General features: G+C 45.6%; 1 protein-coding gene across 1 annotated transcript in view; it reads left to right on the top strand.

Moving 5' to 3' along the window:
- Positions 1-22,197, top strand: part of CUL9 (cullin 9) — a 443,484-nt gene extending 421,287 nt beyond the window's left edge. The window contains exons 40-41 of the mRNA XM_086948773.1: positions 19,232-19,305; positions 20,771-22,197. Of these exons, the coding sequence (XP_086804899.1) occupies positions 19,232-19,305; positions 20,771-20,987 (291 nt within the window). The 3' untranslated portion in view covers positions 20,988-22,197. The remainder of the gene's footprint in view (positions 1-19,231; positions 19,306-20,770) is intronic.
- Positions 22,198-23,997: the final 1,800 nt, after the last annotated feature.

The raw sequence follows: 23,997 nt of genomic DNA, 5'->3' as shown, positions 1-23,997 counted from the left end.
AGTATACAGTAGTGTTTTAGGCTTTAGGGATTAGGGTTGAGTAAGTAGTATACAGTGTGTTTTAGGCTTTAGGGATTAGGGTTGAGGAAGTAGTATACAGTAGTGTTTTAGGCTTTAGGGATTAGGGTTGAGGAAGTAGTATACAGTGTGTTTTAGGCTTTAGGGATTAGGGTTGAGGAAGTAGTATATGGTCGTGTTTTAGGCTTTAGGGATTAGAGTTGAGGAAGTAGTATACAGTGTGTTTTAGGCTTTAGGGATTAGGGTTGAGGAAGTAGTATACAGTGTGTTTTAGGCTTTAGGGATTAGGGTTGAGGAAGTAGTATACAGTAGTGTTTTAGGCTTTAGGGATTAGGGTTGAGGAAGTAGTATACAGTGTGTTTTAGGCTTTAGGGATTAGGGTTGAGGAAGTAGTATACAGTAGTGTTTTAGGCTTTAGGGATTAGGGTTGAGGAAGTAGTATACAGTAGTGTTTTAGGCTTTAGGGATTAGGGTTGAGGAAGTAGTATACAGTGTGTTTTAGGCTTTAGGGATTAGGGTTGAGGAAGTAGTATACAGTAGTGTTTTAGGCTTTAGGGATTAGGGTTGAGGAAGTAGTATACAGTAGTGTTTTAGGCTTTAGGGATTAGGGTTGAGGAAGTAGTATACAGTGTGTTTTAGGCTTTAGGGATTAGGGTTGAGGAAGTAGTATACAGTGTGTTTTAGGCTTTAGGGATTAGGGTTGAGGAAGTAGTATACAGTAGTGTTTTAGGCTTTCGGGATTAGGGTTGAGGAAGTAGTATACAGTAGTGTTTTAGGCTTTAGGGATTAGGGTTGAGGAAGTAGTATACAGTGTGTTTTAGGCTTTAGGGATTAGGGTTGAGGAAGTAGTATACAGTAGTGTTTTAGGCTTTAGGGATTAGGGTTTAGGGTTAATAGTAGTGCAGGGTACTGTTTTTTGCTTTAGGTCTTATATTTTATTTGTACATTTTCAGTGTAACAAAAACAAAGTAAATGCATACAAATTCATAGCATTGGCATAAATACAATTAACAATTGAGTTGATGTTACTTAATACTACATAGTTCGGTTGTTCAGGCAGCTACAATCGGGACAGTAATTAAGAAATAGAAAAGTGCTTTTTATGACGGGATAGGGCTAGGCACATCAAATAACATACAGTATCTCAGACAGTAGTTACAGTCAGCAGATCAGCAGTGAGGAGACCCCAGGTATTACGTGGTTTCTATGTCGAGGGCAAATCCTCTGCATGACATGTGAACTGGTCCCGACAGTAGATCAGATCCTGCAACCATAGTTTAGTGGTAGGCGCAGGTCTGCCGCCCCCTCCCCTCCTCTGCATGACATTCACATGTCATGCAGAGGAATTGCCCTCGACATAGAAACCAAGTTCCTGCCAGGCTTTGGCCGTAGTTTGAACAGTATCAAACTCCCCTTTTTCAAATACTGTGTGTTTATTCACTGTCATGGCTTTAAGCAGTATTGGGTGCACATTGCCCGCCTCCAGCGCAACATGAGGTATGTAAGCTGGGTCCTCCTGCCAGTAGTAGGCGTAATGCGCCTGTGCGCAAAGATAGTATGGATGGAAATTGAGTGCCGTGAATCCCCCTTGATTGTAAGGGAGCGTGAGGGTCTCCCATTGAAGCTGAGGTTTCTTACCTCCCCATGCCAGCGTAATTAATAAGGATCGAAGCGTATTAAAAAAATGGTGCGTTACTTGTGCAGGGATATTTAGAAAGAAAGAAAGCGTGGAAGAATTACCATCTTCATTAGCACTATGCGATCTGCAAAGATAGGGGTAACTTGGTCCAACGAGCCACGTGCCCTTCGAGTCGCGTGATTGCTGTGCCATAATTGGATTGTATGACCACCTGCGGGTCTCTATGGAACCATTTTCCCAAGTATCTGACAGTGTCAGTACACCATTCTAAAGGATAGTCCAGGTCCAATTGTGGTGTGCAGTCCGTGAGAGGCAAGATGACTGATTTAGACCAATTTATTCCTAAGCCCGAAAACCACTCAAACCGGATATATTCCCTGATGAGTGGCGCCAGGTGTACAGCAGGATCCCGAACGTACAGCACCATGTCGTCCGCATACATAGAGACTGCTAGAGGGCGTTGGAGAAAACGTAATGCGGCCTGCGCATAGCGTTACCTCAGGATACAAGCTAGCGGCTCAAGTATGAGTGCAAAATAGCAATGGTGAAAGTGGACACCCCTGCCGTGTGCCGAGGGCTTGGGGTTAATAGTAGTGTGGGGTACTGTTTTGGATTTCGGGCTTAGGGTTAATAGTGTAGTGTACTTTTTTTGGTATTCGGGGTTAAGGCTTAGGACTTAGGGTTAAGAGTACTGTAGGGTACTCTTTTTGGCTTTTGGGGTTAGGGCTTAGGGTTGAGGTCGTAGTGTAGGGTCGATTTATAGGCTTTAGTGTTTAGGGCTTAGGGTAGTGTCAGGGGGTCGTAGTGTGTTTGGTATGTTGCTATATTAGTGTTTCGTCGGCCGTCAGGGAGAAATTTGCGATGTAATGGAATGCGTGGCATTTGTGTGCGTTGGGAAGGTATTTTGCATACATGTGAAGGGGGAATGCGGTGTAATGGTTTGCATGGTGAATGCGTGCGATGTAAAAAATGCGATGTAATGGCATGCATTGTTTTGGTTTGCGTTGTATGAACATACATCCGTCTTTCAATAACAGTCCAGTATCACACCATGCCTCATATTTATGTAAAGTGGGAGTTTTTAAATATAAACAGAGAAACATCCCGCCCCGTCTAATATCCAATTCAATATGTAAACAAAAAAACAAATCACAGTGATATGCACCATACATGTGTGCTAGATATTAATTATACTTTCAAATCAAACCATTTTTTATTTTGTTTATATTTATTTATTTCCCATGCTGAAATCGCGCATTTAAAGATACTTTTGTATGTGTGAAAAAAGAAAACTCCAGCCAGTGAATTACAGTCTGACTAGGATCACACAATTTGAAAAAGGCTTCTGGTTCAAGCATATTACCGTTATGTTCAATAGATTTTCAAGTCAATAGTCTTGTAGGTATGGTGACATTTTCCAGATTCATCAAAGCCTGCACAGATGTTATGCTTTAATCTAACATTTTTTCAATATACATTTTACAGATTACGGAAGCACCACCAGTAACCATAAACTTACATATTTATGGATATGAAAATATAAATGAGGATACAGTTACATTAACTACACAACTAGTCCACCGTGAACCTTTTCATTCAATGAATGCCAAGATTCAGCTTATTAAGGACTGGCTGAACATTACTGCCACTCAAGAAGACTTTGGGGATGCTTTAACAGAACATATGCCAATCATATGTCAAGTTATGTTTTGTAATGGATACATTATTGAGTTTTTACAAAATTGTTATGAAATATAAATACTAATGTAACATATTACTTAAGCATTTTAAGTTTTATTACCTAAATAAAAATTGTCAAAATGCGATATGCTCCTACTTTGAATGCCACAAAATAAAAATAAAAATGCTGAAAAAAACACCTTGTTAAATGCATACTATTTTACAATTCAACACATCACATTAACACACAGTAACAGCAAAAAATGCACAAAACATATCTTGACCCTATTCCAACACAACATAAAATATATATCTGCGCAAATTTTTTAAAGTTTACTTTCTTACCCCCCAAAAAATACATCAAAACAATAAAAAATAACAAGCAACAGTTTCATGTTACCGTTATGAGATCAGTCTCTGTCCTGGTCAAAGGGTTGCCTGCTCTCCCTCCTTTACCTAAAGTACCATTATTTCAGTGAGGTGCTTCTGGCCCCCTAGTAATGGTAAAGGAAGGGTTGGACACAGCAGCAAGTGTGGGCACCAGCAAACTCTAACAACAAGACCAGGTTGTGTAGGTCAGCAGCTCACACATCTCCTTCTAAACCGCTTTTCGAATTATTTCTTTTTTATATATATCTGAAGCACAACCATAACCTATGGAGTTAAAGTGGGCACTTTAGAAAAACACCTATCAAATTATGAGATACAGAGTGACACCTTCAACAATACAAGTCTCCTACAGGTCATAGTAAGAGGTTGGTAAATACTAGCAACAAATATTATGGTCCGCGGAGAGGTTTGTCCTCTGTGAAAACATATCTCCTCCTAAAAAGACAATTTAACTCGCCAAATATGTAGCCCAAAAGCATGCCTTCGGGTCACCACCCTTTACAGTCATTGGCATACAGTCAAATACAGATGGTATACACAGGCTTCAGAAAAATTCTATTTGTAATCACTGAAAAAAACTAAAGAAAGTTTTGCCCTGTCCTACAAACTCTCAAACATGCCTCATCTTTTTTAACTATAAAATAAAATCATTTATTGTCCTCATCACTTCCTTCTCTTCAATTTGTTCACACCCTTTTCCACGACCCAATTCTTCCTCCTTTCTCCAAAACTACTAGTCAAGCTCTATGAAAACATTTTTACCATAAATTTTACTCCTCACTCAATTTTGATCCCTGGCAAAATGGAACATATTTATAATTTAACAGGAAACGTAGTAGGCACAAATTCAGCTTTCAGTAGCCAAATTAAAACCCATAAATCAAGCACACAAAAACACACAAAATGCATTTAACAATGAAATTGCATTGCATCAATTAAGTATAAACCACATTTATCAATCTTAAAAAACACAAACAAATGCATAACATTTTAAAGACCACGTGGCACTGCTTCCATAGTCCGGCCACAAGGCCTTGAGAAGAACTTAATAAACAAAGCCTACAGCTCAATTATCACAAACATAAGCCAACACTACTATTGTTAAATACAGCATGGAACATTAAAACAATAACAATTAAGGAAATACTAACCCCACTAGCAACTGCAGTTACTTTTTAAATTCTAGAACAAAACATTCAATGCAGACCGGATAAAATGCACATAATAAAATAAAAGCATTGGCATAGCCAATAGGTCGCGCCTTGGGGACCTTATGTGTTTAGCCAGAACTTTTAGCTATGTTGTAGAGCATTGTGGAATTGTGCAATTTAATACAACACATCAATAGGTATTAAGCAGCTCTGGTCTGGCTGCGGGCATTCTCCTGCCCTGCGTGGGGGGCTGTGTGACTGCAGAGCTCCCTGAGGGAGGCTGCAAGGCGCTGTTGGGGTCAAAAGGTGTGAAGCTTCTCTGGGGTGTTCTCGTAATGTGCTGGGTGCATGGGCTCACGCAGGGGTGCTGTGGGTGGTTACAGAGAAGTGTTTTGTGTGACTGCTGAGCTCACCGAGGGAGGCTGCTAGGCGCTGAGGTCACAAGTTGTGACTGTGAAACTGCTCTGGGCTCCCTGAGGGGGGGTGTTCTTCTGATGTGCTAGGCTCATGGGGTCATGCGTCAGTTCTCGATGCACTTAGCGGTGCTATGTGTGGTTACTCAGAGGTGCTGTGAGACTGCGGAGCTCACTGAGGGAGGCTGATAGGCTCTGTTATGGTCACAAGTTGGAGCACCCGTGCATAACCTGCACCAACGAGTGTGCTGAGAATTCAAGGACTCTGGAGGCTGCAGCCAGGGGAATGCAATGCAGCCCCCTAGCATAAACCTGAAACAGCACGCCGTGGTGTGCTGCACGAACACAAATGGTACCAAGTCAGTGGCGAAAGTGAAAGCGCTGCGTTTAAAGTGCACATGGACCAGCGCGACCGCCATCTGTTTCCAATTAAGGGGTGTGATAATTGGAAACAGATGGCGCTGCTGCTCGCTCCCGAGCTCCCTAGGCCAGGGGAGAGAGAAAGTGGGACATGCACCTGCCTTTGGCCAATTGCGTGCTTTCTTAGAAAGACGCATGCAAAGGCCAATAGCGGGTCATGAAAAAAAAAGCACACGCACAAGCGTGTTTTAGAGTTTAAAGTCCTTACTAAAAGCCTTGCAGAGCAGAACATGCACGCTGGCTCAGGCGAGACCAAATGAGGCACCATAGCATATCATAACGTCCATTTGTAAAGCGCACACTCACCAGTAGGCATCTTGGTGCAGAATAACACATGCTTATTGTTGCCCAACTCAATGGTACTCATTTTATCGACCTCCGATGGATAAAAGGCTGAGTGGACCGGTGGGATTTTAACCTGTGACCATGATGTCGAACACATGCCCCTTCAGTGGACACATTAGTTCACTGAGCCACCAGACCTAATATCACTACATAAAACCAATAAAAGCTTTCATAAACAGTCACACAGGAAAAGCAGGTAACCATCTACGATCCTCTCCTTCGACTCATTCCAAACATAAGAAACCTATATAACCTTAACTTACATCACACAATTTTTCCACATTCACCAATACCACAGAATTCTATCTGCCGCAGATCACTTTAACCTCCGAAATCAATGGGAAACTAACATGCTGGTCCCCAACCTTGCAACAAACAAAACGTAAAAACAAAATACAACCCACAGTAGCAACAGTAGTTACTTCGGAGTTGCCATCTCCCCACACTTCGAAGTAGTCAAAAAGAAAGCATAAGAAGCAGTGCCATTGGTCTCGAAGTCGTTCTTCAAAATGTGGTTCACCGAGGTTGGCGTCTCTGGATCCAAAACCTCAGGAAGATAGAAGTTGTCACCGACTCCATCTCCGAGGATGTGTCCGGCTTCGCCCCTGGTACTGAGGCTGATGACTCCGTCCCCGGATCTTAGGCCATTGACTCCCACCGAATTGCTTGTACTGGAGCTGGATTGGGAGATCCCTCTACAACATTCTACGGCAGTGCCCTCGAACCAGGAATCTGGGTATCCGGATTTCCTGGCTCATAGATCTGATCCTTCCTCATTTCTGACTGCTATGTTTAGCATTTTTACGAGGGCTGCGACTCCATCTGGTGCACCAGGACTGTGGCTCCATTGTGTATTCTCCTGGAGGATTTCTGGCTCATTATCAAGAGGCACCCTTTGTGCCTTTTACGCCCATGACTCTGGTGGCTTGGCCTCCGCCAACCGGACCGAGACAGCTGATGCCTTTGCCACGACTGGAAGGGCATGACTCTTTGGCGCCACTTGAACCCTCTCTGGTGCTGTCTGGATCTGAAATGACACTTCGTCTTCCGCAACCAACTTCTCCAACTCTTCCGCATTCTGAACCACCTTCGGCGTCAGTACCGCTTCTGGCACTGCTGCCGAAGATCAGATCCCATAGGGAAGCTCAGAGGTTTCTGGAGGAAGATAGTTATCGAGAGAGTATGAGGGTATTAATGAATGAGAAATTATAGGAGTGGATCCAGACTTTGAGGGTTTAGAAGAGGCCAGTGGTCTGAATACCTCCCCTGAGTGGGAGTTATCTCCTAAAGGTTTGGCACCTACTGAGGTCACTTCTTATCATGCGGTGATGAGAAAAGATACAGATATATTGGACTTGCCTCTCCCTTCTGCTGAACTGAATGCAACACGCTGACAGAAATGCTTCATTCCACTGCTTCTTCAGAGTCGCCGCTACTCTTGAATGCAGCTTTGAAGGAGCCCGTACTTGAGGTCCTTCTCCACCTCTCCTCGTGCCCTCCGCTCCGTCTCTCTCTCAGGACAGACCTCCACCCACAATCGCAGGGGCAGGTTCTACTCACCCCCCCCCACACCTCCAGACCCTGCACCTTCATGTTTGGAGAATGAACGGGCAACCTGAGTTCTTCCTCTCCCCCACCTGATGGGGTGGATGTTATTTTATCGGCCAGAAGTCACTTCACCAAGACGGTCTATGCTGGCAGATGGACGAAATTCATTAAATGTTGTGGAGAGAAGGTAATTGACCATTTGAAAGCCCATTTATCAGATATTGTAAGTTTTGCACTATCCGTGGCTTAGCAAGGTTGCGCTGTTGTGTCTGTTAAAGCGTATCTATCTGCCATATCAGCATTTCTTTGTTTGTCGGATCAGCCTTCATTTTTTTAAGTCCCCTATAGTCATGAGATTTGTTAAGGGTCTCACTAATAAGTTTCCTACCTCTCAGTTTATAAGGCCTCAGTGGGATCTTAATATTACGTTTCTTTTAGGTTCTCCTTTTGAGCCCTTGCGTAGTTTCCTGCTGCAGCTCCTTCAAAACTATATTTTGAGTTGCTAAACAGAGAATTCAACAAACTCGTACAGTGCAACAAAAACGCTGTCCCCTAGCTCCACCCAAAGCGTTCTTAGCAGCATAAAAAGTTTTAAATCCAGTTTTTCTAAAGATTTTTTTTAAGTTGCCCAGCTTACAGGTAACCTTACAATACCGGTTACATTAACGCATCAGTTTGTCACAATTTGTGTATGGTCGTAAACTGATGCACTTCTAAACTTTAAAAGGGCATTCTCCATTCTGTAACATTAGCATTCAGCCGTTGTAAGCACTATATAAATACTTATAACTTACCACATGGTATTCCACAGCAACCATTGGCAAAGCCAAAAGGGCTCACCTATACAAGATCTATTGGCTGTCAGTGTTTTTTAGCCATGTTATACAGCAGCACTGTCTTTAATGCAGCATAGCTTAAAGTTGATAGTTAAAAAAAAAGCAATAACTCCGTCAACGCTGGCTCTCTTAAAGCTTATTTTTTTCTTTACTTTCAGCCATTTGCAACATAGCTAAAAAACATTGGCAAAGCCAGTGCATCTTGCATAGGCATGATCTATAGGCTTTGCCAAAGCTTGTATTAATTTTGACCTTTATGAATGAAAAACACCAAACATGTCTATAGAAGGAAGATGTAACTCTTTGCAGGTGTAGTGCAGTTTTAATCAAACTTTCTTTTATTAAAGGCATTAATATTTGGCCCCTTTTGTAGTAAGTGACAGAATTTATTACAGAATGTTTTGTCAAAAGTAGAAACAGGCTGACCACAATAAATTTACTCTTTTGTGACAACTGTCCACGACAGAGAAAGGAGGTGAGAGACCGGTTTAAATAGGGAGAGAAAAAGAGAAGGAGAGGAGAGAGAGGGAACAAGGGGACAATGGGAGGGATGGGAGTGAAAGAGGGACAAATAGGAAGAAGAGTTACAGAAGTGGTAAATAAAGTAGATGGCTGAGACATTCATAGATAGGCATAGAGAAACTGGTGTGATTGGATGAGAGGATAAGACAAGGATCAGGCAGGACAAAAGGAGAAAGGGAGTAGAAAAAGAGATAATGGACAGAAGACGAAAGGTAAAAGAGGAGGAAAATGCAAAAACAGGAAGAAATGCTATGGGAGAAGTCAGAGAATAAGAAAGGAGACACAGGAAAGGTTAGAAGAGAAGAAAGGGGAGATAAGATAGAAAGAGATAGAAGATGAGGGAGAAAAAACAAAAGCTAGAGGAAATCTGCGTGAATTGCGATTTGTTTTTTTTATTGGCTGTTCTGTGGGATGTCCCTTTACAGAGACACCCAGAGGTGGGTCTCCTGTGGCAAACTTCCATTATTCGATACCTTTGGATTAAAATAACTATGGATGCGGAGTTACTTACCCTAAATATCTTCGCAGGGTTGTAGAAGGCCTGAAACCTTTGGTAAACATTTGGAATATTCTTCGGTTGTGCCAGATGGGTAAGATAGCTCTGATAAAGATGATTATTTTACCTCAAAGTGTGTATATCTCCCAGGGTTCTATGACATCCCTGGAAGGTTTTTGTTGAATTATATATACTGATTGTAGAGTCATGGGCCACCGGAAGGAAGCAGGTAGGCCTGGCCATGCTCAAACGGACTTGGAACAATGGGGAATAGAGGTGTTTTGCTTGAAGCTCTATTATGTGGCCACCCAGTTGCAACATGTGGGGCAGGACGAAGGAGACAACTGGGAGAAACGGTTATTAGCAGGCACATAGAAGGAAGCCCTGCCAGAGCTCTTGATGATGGGAGCTGGTGTCCCTAGCTCAGTGCTGTATGTGTTTGGGCAGGTGTGCCTGATTTGGGAATGGGTAGTCAGGCGAGTGCTGCGACATGCACTTTACGCGCCGGGTATTTGTATCTGGACTTTGCATCCTTTCGCGAAGATCGCGCAATTATTGGCCAGTGATAAATCGAGAACGGGGAGTTGCAAGACCTATATTCCAATGAGAAATTTGGCACACGAGCTGGAGCAGTGGCCACATTTAACTTTTGGGCTGGGGCAGTTCTTGCAATTCGCCAAGATTGTGGCTACTGTAAGGGATATTTTTCCAATATTCTCAAAGGTACCACCGGAGTAACAGAGACTAGTTACCCTGCTTAAAATGGCTAGTGGAAGGAAGTTGATCCCACACGATGACAGGTCACTGTGGGAGGACTTTCCGGCGCATACCCGGACGGTGCTGGGTAGATGGCAGGAAGCCCTATGAGACCCTAAACTAGCTAAGGGATGGGGGTTATTTACAAAGAGGTGAAAGGGATCTCCACAAACACTCAGTTCAGATTAAAACAGTAGAATGTTGTGCACCAGGTGTGCTTGTCTCCTAAATCGCTTCATGCTATTTACCCAGGGTGGGCGGTGTCCTGGCCGTGTTGTTTAACGACTGGAGCAGATTTTCTATGCATGGCCTGGGGTGCCCCATACTTGATGATTATTGGAAGACTGTGGTTACTAGACTGAATGGGGCCACAGGAGGGACCATCACCAAAGATATTAGGCTGTGCTTGCTTGGTCTGGTTTCTGTATGAAAAAAGAAAAAAACGTAGTTGGAAATTCATACTACTAAGGTTGGTGCTAGCCAAACGTAGGCTGGTAATCCTGTGGCTCTTTCCTAACCTGGTGCTGTTGGAGAACTGGCAGAGAGATATGGCAGAGTGGATAATGGTTGAGGAAAGTCATATACAGAGGGTACGCAGAGACAATAAGTTGGCAGATGATTTGCAGGCCTGGGCAGCAATGCTCACTGAGTTGATATACCATGACAGTCACAAAAAGCTAAGCTGGCATAGTAAAGGTATAACCGTCACGACGCCCGATCGGCTGGCAGTTGGCGGGGCATGGGAAATGGTGGTTGGAAAGGAAGAGGATGTCTGGAAGGCTCTGAGCTTTTAACAGTGTATTGTATGCGTCTTCTCTTTACATAGACTTAGATGTCATCAAATGACCTAGTGTATCTTGTCCGATGCTAATTTTGCTGTGAAGCAACGGGGTGGGAGGGTTGGGTTTTGTGTTATGACCACTGTTGTAAATCTGTGTTAATGCCAATAGAAATGTATACTACCTTAAAGAAGTGTCAAGGCAGATCTTCCACATTCGGGTGACTCTAAGTAAATCTTTTTGCAACACAAGAATGCAAAATGCCAAAGCTTTGCATCCAGGTTCTACCACCCAGAGTCACTAGGGAGTGCCCTGTCAATAAAAAATGTTCCAGGATATTTGCTCGTCTTTTCACATATTCCAATAATACCGAAGGTGATCCAGAAGTGCAGTCAGGAACAAGTCACCCTGATATTCCCACAATGTGTTCCACAGACATGGTTCTCAGACCTCACGGAAATAACCCAAGGGCAGTAAATCCCACTCCCGGCACACCGAGACCTGTTAACATTACAGGAGGGACAGGGGTGGCACCTGGAACCAAACATCCTCAACCTGGCAGCACGAGTCCTGGGGACTAGAATTTGGACAGCTCAAGTTGCCAAGAAAGGGCAATGGATATTCTAAAGAAAGTGAGGCAACTAACAACAAGGAAATGTTACAGCAACTAATGAAAGAGATTCCCGCTATGGTGTAACAGCCCTAGAAAACTCAGACTGGACGCAAGAGGTCACAATCATTAGACAAACGGCTCTCCAAAGCCTCTATTAGAATCCACTTAGAACCAATTGTAGCACACACGAAAGGCATATTGGGTAGAAGTTTCTTCACCACACCAGTGGTGAAGCGCTTCCTCGAAGAAGTTAAGAAAGTAGCACCCCCCCCAAGAAATGTGCAAAGGCCTACATGGAACTTGAGTGTAGTACTCACCCTTCAGACCAATACGGGATGCACAACTGAGGTTTCTAACCTTCAAAGCCACATTCCTCATTGATATGACCTCGCTAAGAAGAGTAAGTAAGTTGCAAGCACTCACCGCTCAAGAGCCATTCCTGTGGATACATAGAGACAAAGTAGTTATGAAAACAAACCCAAATTTTATACCAAAAGTGGTATAAAAATTCCATGTTAACCAGCCTTTTTTCAACAGCCTAAAATGCAGGAGAGAGTTTTGCACAAGCTAGATGTCCGAAGTGCAATTATGTATTATTTGGAAAGAACAAAATACATCGGGAAACAGTTATTTGTATCCTTTCACACACATGAAAAGGACTTGCAGTCACCAAAGGAACAGTTGCAAGATGGATAGTACAAACAATACAATATTGTCACAAGAAGGAGGTAAGTAACAAAAGCCAGTGGCGCATTCAACCGGGGAAAAAGGCAACACTTACCTGCTATGCAGTATAGCATTAGAGGACATATATGCAGCTGCCACATGGCCATTGGTACACACCTTCACAAAACACTACTGCGTGGACATTCAGATCAACAGGGATGCAGAAGTGGGACAGAGTACTGAAACATGTCTTTGCAAACACACACTATAAAGAACCCAACCAACCCACATGAAGAAGAAACGCTCTGTAATAGATGCACAGCATCTGAATCCAGAAAACATTCAGGCTGCCAAATGAAATGGTTACTTAAGGGTAGGATTAGTTTTGCTGCTTGAAGAATTTTCTAGATTCACATGCGACCCAGCCAATTCCACCAGTATAGGTGTATTTACAAACTCAACTCCAGAAAATACTGACAAAGGGGAAGGAAAAAAGGCTCTTCACATGGCAACTTAGTCGAGGGATTTCCAGGGTGTACTTCTGACATCACATAAGGAGGAGTTTAAACCCAAATGGTCGACTCCCACAGGAAAAAAGAGAGAAAAGAGGCATCTGATAGAGACATCGAGCCGCAGATTCCTTACCTTTGAACTTCCAGGCATCAGGCTGGATCTGGAAGATTTTTCTTAGTAGTACCCCTGCGCGCTGGTAGGTGGCGCAGGTCGACTCTCTGTGACGTCGGTGTTGTGTTCGTCATCGTCGTGATATCCGTGCCGTCAATATAACCGGCACTCTGGCGCGCTGACATCTGTTCTTTCCATGCCAGCCAGCGCCGATCCGTTGACGAGAGCTACCCCCTGTCCTTTTTTGATGGACCTTTTTCGGCTTTTATCAACTTCTTTTGGTAGGATGTCCAGTAAAAGACCTCCGGGTTCAAGCTGTGCGACGCCTGTCATCGTCCCATGCCGGTCACAGACTCCCCACTTAGTGTGTCTCTGGTACCTGGAGAGCGCCCACGACTCAGTCATGCTCTGACTGCCGGGCCATGGCACCAAAGTCATTGAGAGAGTGGTCCCTAAAGCTGCTTGCAGCCCTGCATCCGGCACCGCGGCAGTCACCTCGTCGGTCTCGGTCGAGAGGAAGGTCTAATCCCCACTCCGGCGAACCAAAGTCCTCTTCGTCAAAGTCAGGTAAAAGGCGCCACAAAAAACACAAGAAGTCGAGCGTGCTTAGACTTCACCCTGCTGTCCCATGACTGAGTGACGAACCTCCGTGTTGAAGGACCCGCTCCGCGGAGTGGGTGCCTTGGTCGGGTCTGCATTTCTCTGCCTTTCTTGGTCCAGGAACGACCCCCGTCCAGCCTACAGACTTCTATGACAGCATGTGTGCCATATTTGGACGTCCTGACCCTGCCGGCGCACCTTTGGGCCCCACATCAGATGATGGAAGAGTCCCCATGGCACCCCAGTCTGCAGCTCTGGTGCCACAGCCTCGGATTGAATACAGGTCTGGACCGGCACCGAATGCACCTCCGTAGCGACTTTTGTCAGCGCCGGGTCCAGGGCCGAGGTCCTCTGCGTCCTCCCCGATCCTCATTCCTGACGACACAGAGCCTGTCTGGTGTCCCCGAGACCTGCACCGACAGAGCCGTACGCCTCCATATCGTTCAACCTGCCCTATTCTGAAGGGTTAGGGATGGATGAAGAGGATTGTGAGGGGGAGCAGGATTCCTTAAAACTCCCGCACCCTACGAGGAACTGGGTGATGCCAGTTGTTTGAACACCTCCCCAGACTCTGGTTTGCTGTCTCCACCTACCCTGGCTACGGAGGAGGGGGCATCATTTGCTATGGTGGCGCGTAGGGCTGCGGAGGGCCTGGACCTGCAGCTCCCTGTGGAAGCAGTCAAGATAACGTCTTGACAGAGGTCCTGCAGCCTGGGGTTTCCAGCTCGGTACCCTTACTGCCTTTCAATGGAGTCTTAACGGACTTCATTGGTCCAAACACAGCACAGGGGATCCTGTGAATAGGAAGTTTGCCCGCTGCCATCGCCCTGTAACAGGTGATCCACTTTTCCTCCCTGCCTGCCCCACCCACCAAGCCTGGTGGTCCAGGCTTCCATTTTCCGTTGTACGTTTCCTTCTGCAGCCCGGACAGGGAATCCAGAAACTGGAGTGTTTTGGAAAGACATTTTCTTCTTCAGCCAGTCTGGTATTGCCATCGGTAAACACTGTGGGCCTTTTGGGCCGTTATTCCCATTCGATATGGGAACACGTTTGCTCAGGTGCTGCCCATGGTCTCGGAGGAGGACCTGGCTCAACTCGGCCAAGCTATTTCAGACAGGAGAGATGCAGCAAAGTTCACCATCAGATTTGGCTTGGACAAGACAGACTCGCTGGACAGAACGATTTTCACCATGTCTGGCTGAGAAAATCTTGTTTTTCGGGGGATGTCCAAGCTAACCTCGAGGACATGCCCTTTGATGGCTCCCATCTCTTCAGAGACAAATCAGATGCCACCCTTGAGCATTTCTTGGACTCTCATTCAGAGCCATTTTCTTGGCTCTCACCACAACTTCCCGGCCCGAATCTGCTCTTCCCTCCTTTCGTGGCTAAGGAAGGGGCTACCAACTGCGCCAACCCTATTCTGGCCAGCGAGCCCCACAAGTTAAGCAACCTATGCGGGTTGTGGATGCAGTTCACGCCAACCCCGAGGGTTGGGAGGCCAGAAGTCGAGCCAAGCCACGCTCCTTCTCCACCGCAAAACTTTTCTAGTCCAATATCCCAAGATCATTCACAGCCAGTCGGTGGCGGAGTATGCCATCATCTCCACCACTGGCGGAACATCACATCGGACAGGTGGGTGGTGCATATAGTCCGAAGGAGCTACTCTCACCCCGTCGAGACTACCCCTTTGTCTATGTCACCAGTGTACGATTGGGGGACGTAGGTCCACCTTACTCTGCTCTGTGAGGAAGTCAAGAGACTCTTGGCCAAGAGAGCAATGGAGCGGGTTCCCCGGCCAGAAATAGGCTGTGGTTGTCATTCCCACTATTTTCTGGTTCCAAAGAAGGAAGTAGGCCTTCATCCTATCCTAGACCTCCGAGCCCTCAACTACTTCCTCAAAAAGGAGAAGTTCAAGATGCTCACCCTAGCTCAGGTCCTGTCTGCCCTGGATCCAGGAGACTGGATGGTAACGCTGGACTTGCAGGATGCCTATTTTCATATCCCTGTCCTGCCAGCTCATAGTCACTACCTCCGGTTTACAGTGGGCCACGAGCACTTTCAATTTGCAATGCTTCCCTTCAGCCTCACAAGAGCCCCTCGGGTGTTCACAAAGGTGATGACGGTGGTCGCAGCTCATCTGCGCAGATCAGGGATTCCAGTCTTTCCCTATCACAGCGACTGGCTGTTGAAGGCAGGCTCGTCCCAAACAGTTGTCTCCCACCTCCAGGCTACGGTGAACCTCCTGCATTCTCTGGGGTTCATTATCAACGTGCCAAAGTCACACTTGACTCCCTCTCAGACGCTCCCTTTCATAGGAGTGGTTCAGGACATGGTATAGTTTTGGGCTTATCCTCCTGAATGGCGAGTCCAGGATATTCAAGCTATGATACCGATGTTTCAGCCTCTATCCTGGATTTCTTAGAGATTGACTCTGAGGCTGGTGGGCCTCATGGCCTCATGGCCTTCTGCATCCTGCTGGTGGACCATGCACGTTGGCACATGCGGCTCTGCAATGGGACCTGAAGTTCCAATGGGCACAGCATCAAGGAAATCTCACCGACCTGGTTCAGACATCAGAGGGCACTGCGAAAGACCTGCAGTGGTGGCTAACAGACGGCGATTGGATCAAGGGCAGACCACTCTCCTTTCCACACCCAGATCCCACAGTAGTGACAGATGCGTCCCTTCTAGGATGGGGTGGCCATCTGGTGGAGGTGGAGATCAGAAGACCAGCAGAAGCCCAGCTCCATAGCAATCTGTAGGAGCTTTGAGCGTTCCGACTGGCACTGAAAGCCTTTTTACCATCTATAAAAGGAAGGCTGATATAGGTGTTCACAGATAACACTAGCACCATGTGGTACTGCAACAAGCAGGGCGGAGTGGGGTCATGGACTCTTTAAGAGCCCCTGCGTCTCTGGACTTGGCTGGAACAACAGAACATTTCCCTGGTGGTTCAACACCTGGCCGGTTCCCTGAACGCCACGGCGGATCACGTGTGGCGTCTCCATTCTGAGGTGGCACAAGGGCTCTTTCAGTGGTAGGGAGAGCCTTGGTTAGATCTGTTCGCCTCTGAAGAGAATGTTAGCAGTTTTGCGCGTTTGAGTTTCCAAGGCGGCTCTCGCTCTCGACGCTTTTCACTGCGAGTGGAGCTCAGGCCCCCTATATGCTTTTCTGCCCATACCACTCCTGCCCAGAGTGCTCAAGAAGATCAGAAGCGACCGAGCACAAGTTATTCTTGTGGCTCCGGACTGGGCACAGAGAGTTTGGTATCCCGTACTGCTAGACTTGAGCATCAATCCTATGATCAGGCTGCCCCTTCGGGAGGATCTTCTGTTGCAGCAGCAGGGTAGCGTCCTCCACCCAATTCTGTCCACTCTCCGCCTCCTTGCGTGGAGATTGAGCGGCGACAGTTGACAGCTTTTGACCTCCCTCATGTAGTCTGTGAGGTTATTCCGGCAGCCAAGAGTCCCTCCAGGAAATCGGTATGAGCCTGCTGATGGAACAAATTTTGTAAATATTGTGCAGAAAGGTCCCTTGTCTGCCTCCTTTTGTTTATCCTTTCCGTGGCCCAGCATGGCTCTACTTTGGGCACTTTGAAGGGCTTCCTTTCGGCCCTTTCAGCTTTTCTTCGGCTAACTGCTCAGCCTTCACTTTTCAAGTCCCCTCTGGTGCAAACGTTTTTTTGAAGGGATTAACCCATTTGTTCCCCTTTCTTCTCCTCCTCTTATGCCAAAATGGAAGCTTAATTTGGTCTTCACCTTCTTGACGTGAGCACCCTTTGAGCCGATGCGCAACTGCCCTTTACGGTTGCTCACGATCAAAGCAGCATTCTTGGTGGCAATTGCCTTTGCTAGGAGGGGGAGCGAACTGCAGGCACTGTCATCACAGCATCCTTACCCAACACTTTTTTCTGAAAAAGTGGTGCTGAGAACGAAGGTGTCCTTTTTGCCCAAGGTTGTAACTCCCTTTCATCTGGGGCAGTCGGTTACTCTGCCCACTTTCTATGCACCTCCACATCCTTCCAAGGAAGAGGAGTGTGTCCACTGTCTAGACCCAAAAAGAGCGTTATCATTCTATCTCGATCGCACTAGGGAGTTCCGGGTGGATGAGCAACTCTTTATAGGATACGTGGGAGCAAAGAAGCGATGTGCTGTTCAAAAGAGGACCATCTCTTGTTAGGTCATCCTCTGTATAAAAATGTGTTATGCCTTGGCACAGAAGCAGCCTCCTGACGACCTTGGGGCCCATTACACAGGACGTCTCTGCACACATTTGCCATCTACTATTGCCTGGATTTTCAGGTTAGCAGAGCGGGCCTGTTTGGCCCCCCTGTTGTGCAGGATTTTCTGCCCTAAAACTTTTCCGCAGTCCACCCTCCGGGGAAGGTACTGCATGGGTATCTGTTCTAAGGTAAGGAATCTGCGGCTCGATGTCTCTATCAGATGGACAAGTTACTTACCTTTGGTAACTCCTTATCTGGTAGAGAAATGAAGTAGTTGTAGATTCCTTACCAACCCACCCATCCTCCCTGCACTGTGGAATTGGTTTTAGTGTCAGGGATGTTCCCCTTCAGGGCCCGAGCTGTTCTCTTTTTAACACACCATGATCAGTCACTTCATGCTTCCACGCTTCTGGCATCGAAAGCTGTGAAAAGTACTGAAGTCAGTGTGCCGGAGTGGCGGTTATATTGACGACGCGGATGTCACGACGACGAACACTATACCGACCACGTCACGCAGAGTCGTCGACACCCCCTTTCGGCGCGCAGGGGTACGGCTAAGAAAAATCTTCCAGATCCAACCTGACGCCTGGAAGTTCAAAGGTTAGGAATCTGCTGCTAGATCACATCTCTATCAGATAAAGCGTTACCAAAGGTAAGTAGCTTGTCCTTCAAGAGGACTACCCAGACCCACCACTAGATGGCAGAATAATGCTCAGCATGTGAATCCAGAAAATTCTTCAAGATGCAAAACTACTCCTACCGGTGAGTAATCATTTTGTTTCTAGTTGTAATTACTTGAGGAATGCGTAGGCAGGGTCTCCTCAGTATTTACAAAATATTGTTATAATTAAAAAAACAAAAAGATAAGCAAGCCAACAAGGTGCAGGCATGGTTCACCAACCAGTACAGAATTTGAATGATGTAAGCAGTCTTGTGTGTAGTCCAGTTTCAAACGATTGGAGTGTCCTTCAGGTATGATCCCATCAGGAAGAAATCTTCATGCATGAAGCCCTCCCGTCATACTGGGTCATCTTATAATATAAGCTCCCGCTTTTTGTTGTTTGACTAGACATGAACCAACCTCTAGTCAATGGTCTGTTAAGAATGTTCAAATCTTGTACACTTGGGTGAAGGGACGGGTACTTGAAGGCTAGGAGTATCTTTTTGCCAGGATGGTACTAGTCTGTTTCAGAAAGTAAATGATACTGAACAGCTCCTGAAGCTACCAGCCTGGCAGTTAGCAGGATGGGGAGGTCGGTGCTTAGCAGTTCAGGCTATTCTGTATGCAGCACTCTTCCTTTCCTACTGTTCCTGGTTGTAGACCTTAGAAGCTATAAACTTTGGCTTCTGCACTCAGTCATCTCCAAATCCTGGTTGGTGATAGAGGAAAGTATCGCATGCATATAATGTTCTTTTGTCCCCTATCCCTGTTAAAGGAAGGTCTGTGGGGTGGAGCTGTCGGCAGTAAAGTGATTCATCCATGGTAGTCACTCATCGACTTGTTTTCTTGCAGGATTTTCGGTTTGGTTTTCATTCCAGGGCTGGATCTGATGGGGAGATAAAGCTGTCTAATGTTCCTGCTGCAGAGTGAGTATCCACCACCTACTTTGAATTGATTTTTTGTTTTGGTTGTTGGGTATGGTGCTCAAAGCAGCTGGTATTATCAGGCCTACCACTCGCTGCAGAGGGTTCGGTACATTTTGCAGACCCTAGCTATGTATCCCTGCTGGGGAATGTCTTTCCAGTGTTAATAAAAATGAGACCCACTGGTTTTGGTCTTGTTAACGCCAAGTATTGTTTATTGCTGAGAAGCTCCCGAACAAATACCTCAGAATTTAAGTTGAGAAGAGCAAGGAAGTAGTGGATGAAATGCTTGAATCAATCTTATCCTCAGTAAGTTTTTCTGGTCACATGTTTTTGCCAAACATGTCCTCTCAAACAGGAACCAGCCATATGCAAATCAGTCTTTGTCCTCCCTCAATAGGAACAGTGTTGGTTGAGCTGCCAGACTGTCCCTTCCCGACAGGAACGCAAGCCACCCAGACCATTGTGGCTTATGTGAGCCTCCTCACTGGCTGCACCCTGAGCCCTGGGGCATAGTGGGCCATGTCTGGACATAGCTTCAGGTTCTCTCTCAGGAAACAAAATAGTAATGGGTGGAATGACCACCAGTGGCGGAGATAAGTTCAAGCATTACTTCCATCGCTTTGTTGTTGTTCTTTAACTCGAAGCATAGAAAGATGAAGAACTGGAGTCATAAAGGGGGTAATCGCTGCCTGGATAACCAGTGGACCCCTAGATTTACATGTGACGGATAGCAAGAAGGCTTATACTGAAATTAACATTTCTTGAGCCCCACAAACTACGTCCCCCAACTGATTGGCAAATTCTGAGCATTTCTAAGCAATTGCACACTAGCTGGGCCTTTTTTGCTAAAGTCCCTCATGTCCAAGAGAAGTGGAGTGAAACATCCTCACTTGTGGAGCACAAGGCCAAGAGTGAAGTTATGAATGACATGAGAGACACGTAAAAGTGTGGTTTAGCAAGATGTGTGTTTAATGTAAAAAAACAGCAGTTGCAAGAGGAAGGCAGGGGTAGTCCATTGTGCAGGGGGGGAGGGGGTTATTCGGAATCCAGAAAGGGAGTACAGAACTCGACGTGCAAGGGAGGTTGATAGAAAAGAAGGTGGGGGCTGTGCTGTAAGGTGATGAATTAGCTAATTGAGGGAAAATTGAAGTTCCCTCAAAGATTCTTGGTATTTTTTATGTATGGAATATGTTTAATGCATCAGATCCACATGCTAAAACCTAATCTTCATTTGCTCAGGTTGTGTACGCCGCTGTGTCTGAAACAGATTATCAGACCCAAGCGATTGGGTGAACTGCATGATGCTTTTATATTCATAGGATGCTGTCTGTCTGTTAGTCCTTGCTACCTTACCTATCCTTTCATGGTCCCTTTATGTTGATCAAAACCTTTGTTGATGCAGGTCCAGCAGCCTGTTTGGTAAGATGGTGTTGCCTTGTTAATAGCAGTCCTTCTCTTTGTGCAGGCTGAAGTCTGATTCGCCAGATACAGATGAAGGGGATGCTAACAAGGAGCAAGAGGATGACGACGACGAGGATGAAGAGTATGTTCCTGAGTGGCAAGAAGAGTATGACGATGAGGATATCGACGACGACAACTTCTCCTACGATGACGAGTCTGAGAATCTGGAAAGGGATTCTTTTTTCTTTGACGATGAGGATGACGGGGAGGTGTACGAATAAAAACAATGCTCTCAAGCTAGGAAGAGAAGAACTCCAGAAAGAGGAGCATCGCCCATACATGTCGATCTGTCAACTAAACCTCAGTCTTAGTTCATGGTGCACGGTGCCCTGCAAATGCACAGGAATTACAGACTGCTCTCCCCTCTTGCCCTTCCACATCACTTTGTGTAGCACTTATGTATTGCCTGCACCTCCAGGATGGCTCCGTGAAGGACCTTCATTGTCTCGGCTTTCTTATTTGCTTCTTGACTGGAATTTTAAACATGGCAAACGATGGCTCTTTAGGTAGACTTGTGTTTAATTTCCTAAAGTCGTTCTCGAAGGTGGATTAGGGAAGTTATCCAACCATCCTGTTTATTCTGCAGGCCCTGTTGTGAAATGAGGAGCAGAAGGTCCCTTGCGCACATGCTTCCTGGTCCAGCAGATGGTGTCATCCCTCACCGAGTGCTTATTGCTCAGACTTAACTTTGCTCCTGTTCCATAGCTCACTGGGTGGGGATTAGTACTCCCAGCTGTACTGACCCAGAGGATGGTTTATCCGGGCACTCTTACAACAGCGCCATTAGCCCCAGAAAAGCAAGAGGTTAGGTTAGAAACAAATGACAGAATTATGAGAGCAGAAGCAAATAGAACAGGAGTTTAATAAAGGAGTGTGCGCAGCTAGATGGATCACTGTGCGAGTGGACGCGGAACAGGGCCTAAGAAACACTGGAAATTCACACGACCGTCTCAATGTTTTTGGTGATAGCTGAGAAGTAAAAATCACAAGCAATTTTTACAGCATCTAAAAGTATATTTTCAGAAAGAAACGACAAAGCCGAAGTGCCCACCAGCAGTACAACATTTTTGGGGATGCTGGCATCACCTCCCCCACAATGAAGGCACCTTAAAAAGTTCGAATTTTTAATTTTGAGGTGAAGTTGATGAGAGTGCTTTGGTAGTGATGACAAGTCCTAATTTTATGTTGGTTTCATACATTTTTCATTGTTTTGTTACTGAAACCCCAGGCTTGGGGATATTCCACTTGCCCAGAGGAGGAATTGTTGTTCTAAGATTTCCTATATATACTATAAATATATATATATATATATCTATATATCCTCCAGAATGGGTATTGTTCACAGATCACGCTTTTATCTTTCTTGGAGAAAAGAATAGGAAGTGAGGTAACTTCGATTTACTAAATAAATAGCTTTTCTTTTTAAAAAAAGAACACAACGGACTCCAAAATGTTTTCCTTTAAGATTCATGGATTTATTGCAATTGACTAGGTTTCTACAACAAGTAGCTCATGAGCTACTGTTGGCTCCCTAGCTACCTGTAAGTAGCTCTCTTGTGTGCAGCCTTGCCTTCTAAATTAGAAGCTTTTAGTGGTAAATTAATATATGTATACATATATTGAAATGTGTGTATTTAAAATGAAAATGTGTATATTTTCAGAAATCATAAGCTGATGATTGGAGAATGATGACTTAATTTTCAAAATATGTGTTCGAGGCGTGTATGGCTGTAGATACACATGCTTAGCATTATCCCATTATCTAGCGTTGGGCTTAAAAGCATGCAGGTTATTTTTCTTCGAAAGGAAGTCTTTCGAGTCTCAAGGTAGAGTGACTCCTCTTGCTGGTGATGCACCTTGGCATCGACTCCATTGTTAGATTGTTTTCTTCTGCAATCTGGTTCGGACCTGTGCTCCTCTGCTCCAGTTTGACACAGTCGCAGTTTGTCCTTTCCATACCTTACCGTCGGTATTGTTTTCGAAAGTGATTATTTTCAGTCTCCCTCATCTCTCAGTCTACATTGACTTCGTCAAGACAGCATAAATAGACCGTGGTTCCAGTTGTCCTTCCCCCTTTGGTGAAGACTTTATCTTCCACGTTCCTTCCACACCTGTCCACCCGGATGGAACGAACACCTTTCAGATTCTGTCCTCGTTGGCACACCAACTACCCACGCATGATATAAATCAGGTGTGGAACTTGTGCCTCTCTCTGGACTATGAGGAAGCCACCTGTGAGGCCTGGAAATCCTTTCGGTCCAATAAGACACTGCGGGATCGATGACTCTCGATGTCTCGCCTCAGCGCCGAGGACATGCCAGACCTTGTTGGAACCGAAAAACCTCAGGAGGAGGCCCTCGCCCAAGCATCGGCAGCAGATGAGGCCTCATTTACATCTGGATACAGCTCAGGCTCTGAGTTGGAATTGCAGGATATCACAATGGGACAAACTGTGAGTACTGTGCCTCCTCATCCAGGTCCCAACACCAGTGACCCATTCCAAAAACTCTGAACCAACCAAAATCTTTACTTTGGCCACCACTGCCCTCAGGCCATGGTCGGGGCCGAGCAGCTGTGTCTGATGCACTCAGCCACGGCTTGACACTGAAAAAACAGCAAAAGACACATGCTCTCGAAACGAACTCAATCGGAGTCCAGCCGAATGTCACCTCTGCGTTGAAGTCGTCCGTTGACCCAGGATCCTTATTTTTTTTTTTTTGGTGTTCAAAACCACTTTATTGTGCATTGTGTACATTACACTGCTTCATTCGCCCACAACCCGGAGGCCGGCAGCTTAATATGTAGCCCAAAAAAAAACAGTAAAATGCAAAAAAAAAACCATAAGGGGTCTCGTAGTATCTTAACACAGCCGTAGAACCGGCAACCCAGAGGCCCGGTGGCGTAATCTCTTATCACGGTGTGAGTATCTGATAGGCAGTGCAAAGTGAGGGGTATACAGAAGGATACAACACGGCAGAACAGGTTTTCAGTGTATTTTTCACCTCCCCAATCCCCAACAAGAAACAAAGAGCAAAAGAAACTATAGAGGAAATGTAGTCTCTGTCCGGTAAAGAGTCTGTAGTCTATACATAATATAACAGGTCATTGATCGTAATCTGCTACACAGTGAACTGTCTATAGCAGTGTCATGTAATGTGTAATTGGGGTCTACAAGTCCCCCGGTGTGTCCCAAGGGTGGCAACCCAGTGTGATAGGAAGGGCACATGAACG

This window comes from Lissotriton vulgaris, unplaced genomic scaffold (assembly GCF_964263255.1).
Source record: "Lissotriton vulgaris unplaced genomic scaffold, aLisVul1.2 SCAFFOLD_375, whole genome shotgun sequence".
In the NCBI taxonomy this organism is placed as follows: Eukaryota; Metazoa; Chordata; class Amphibia; order Caudata; family Salamandridae; genus Lissotriton; species Lissotriton vulgaris.
The sequence above is the reverse complement of the archived record's forward strand: the minus strand, read 5'-3'. Positions and strand labels throughout refer to the sequence as shown.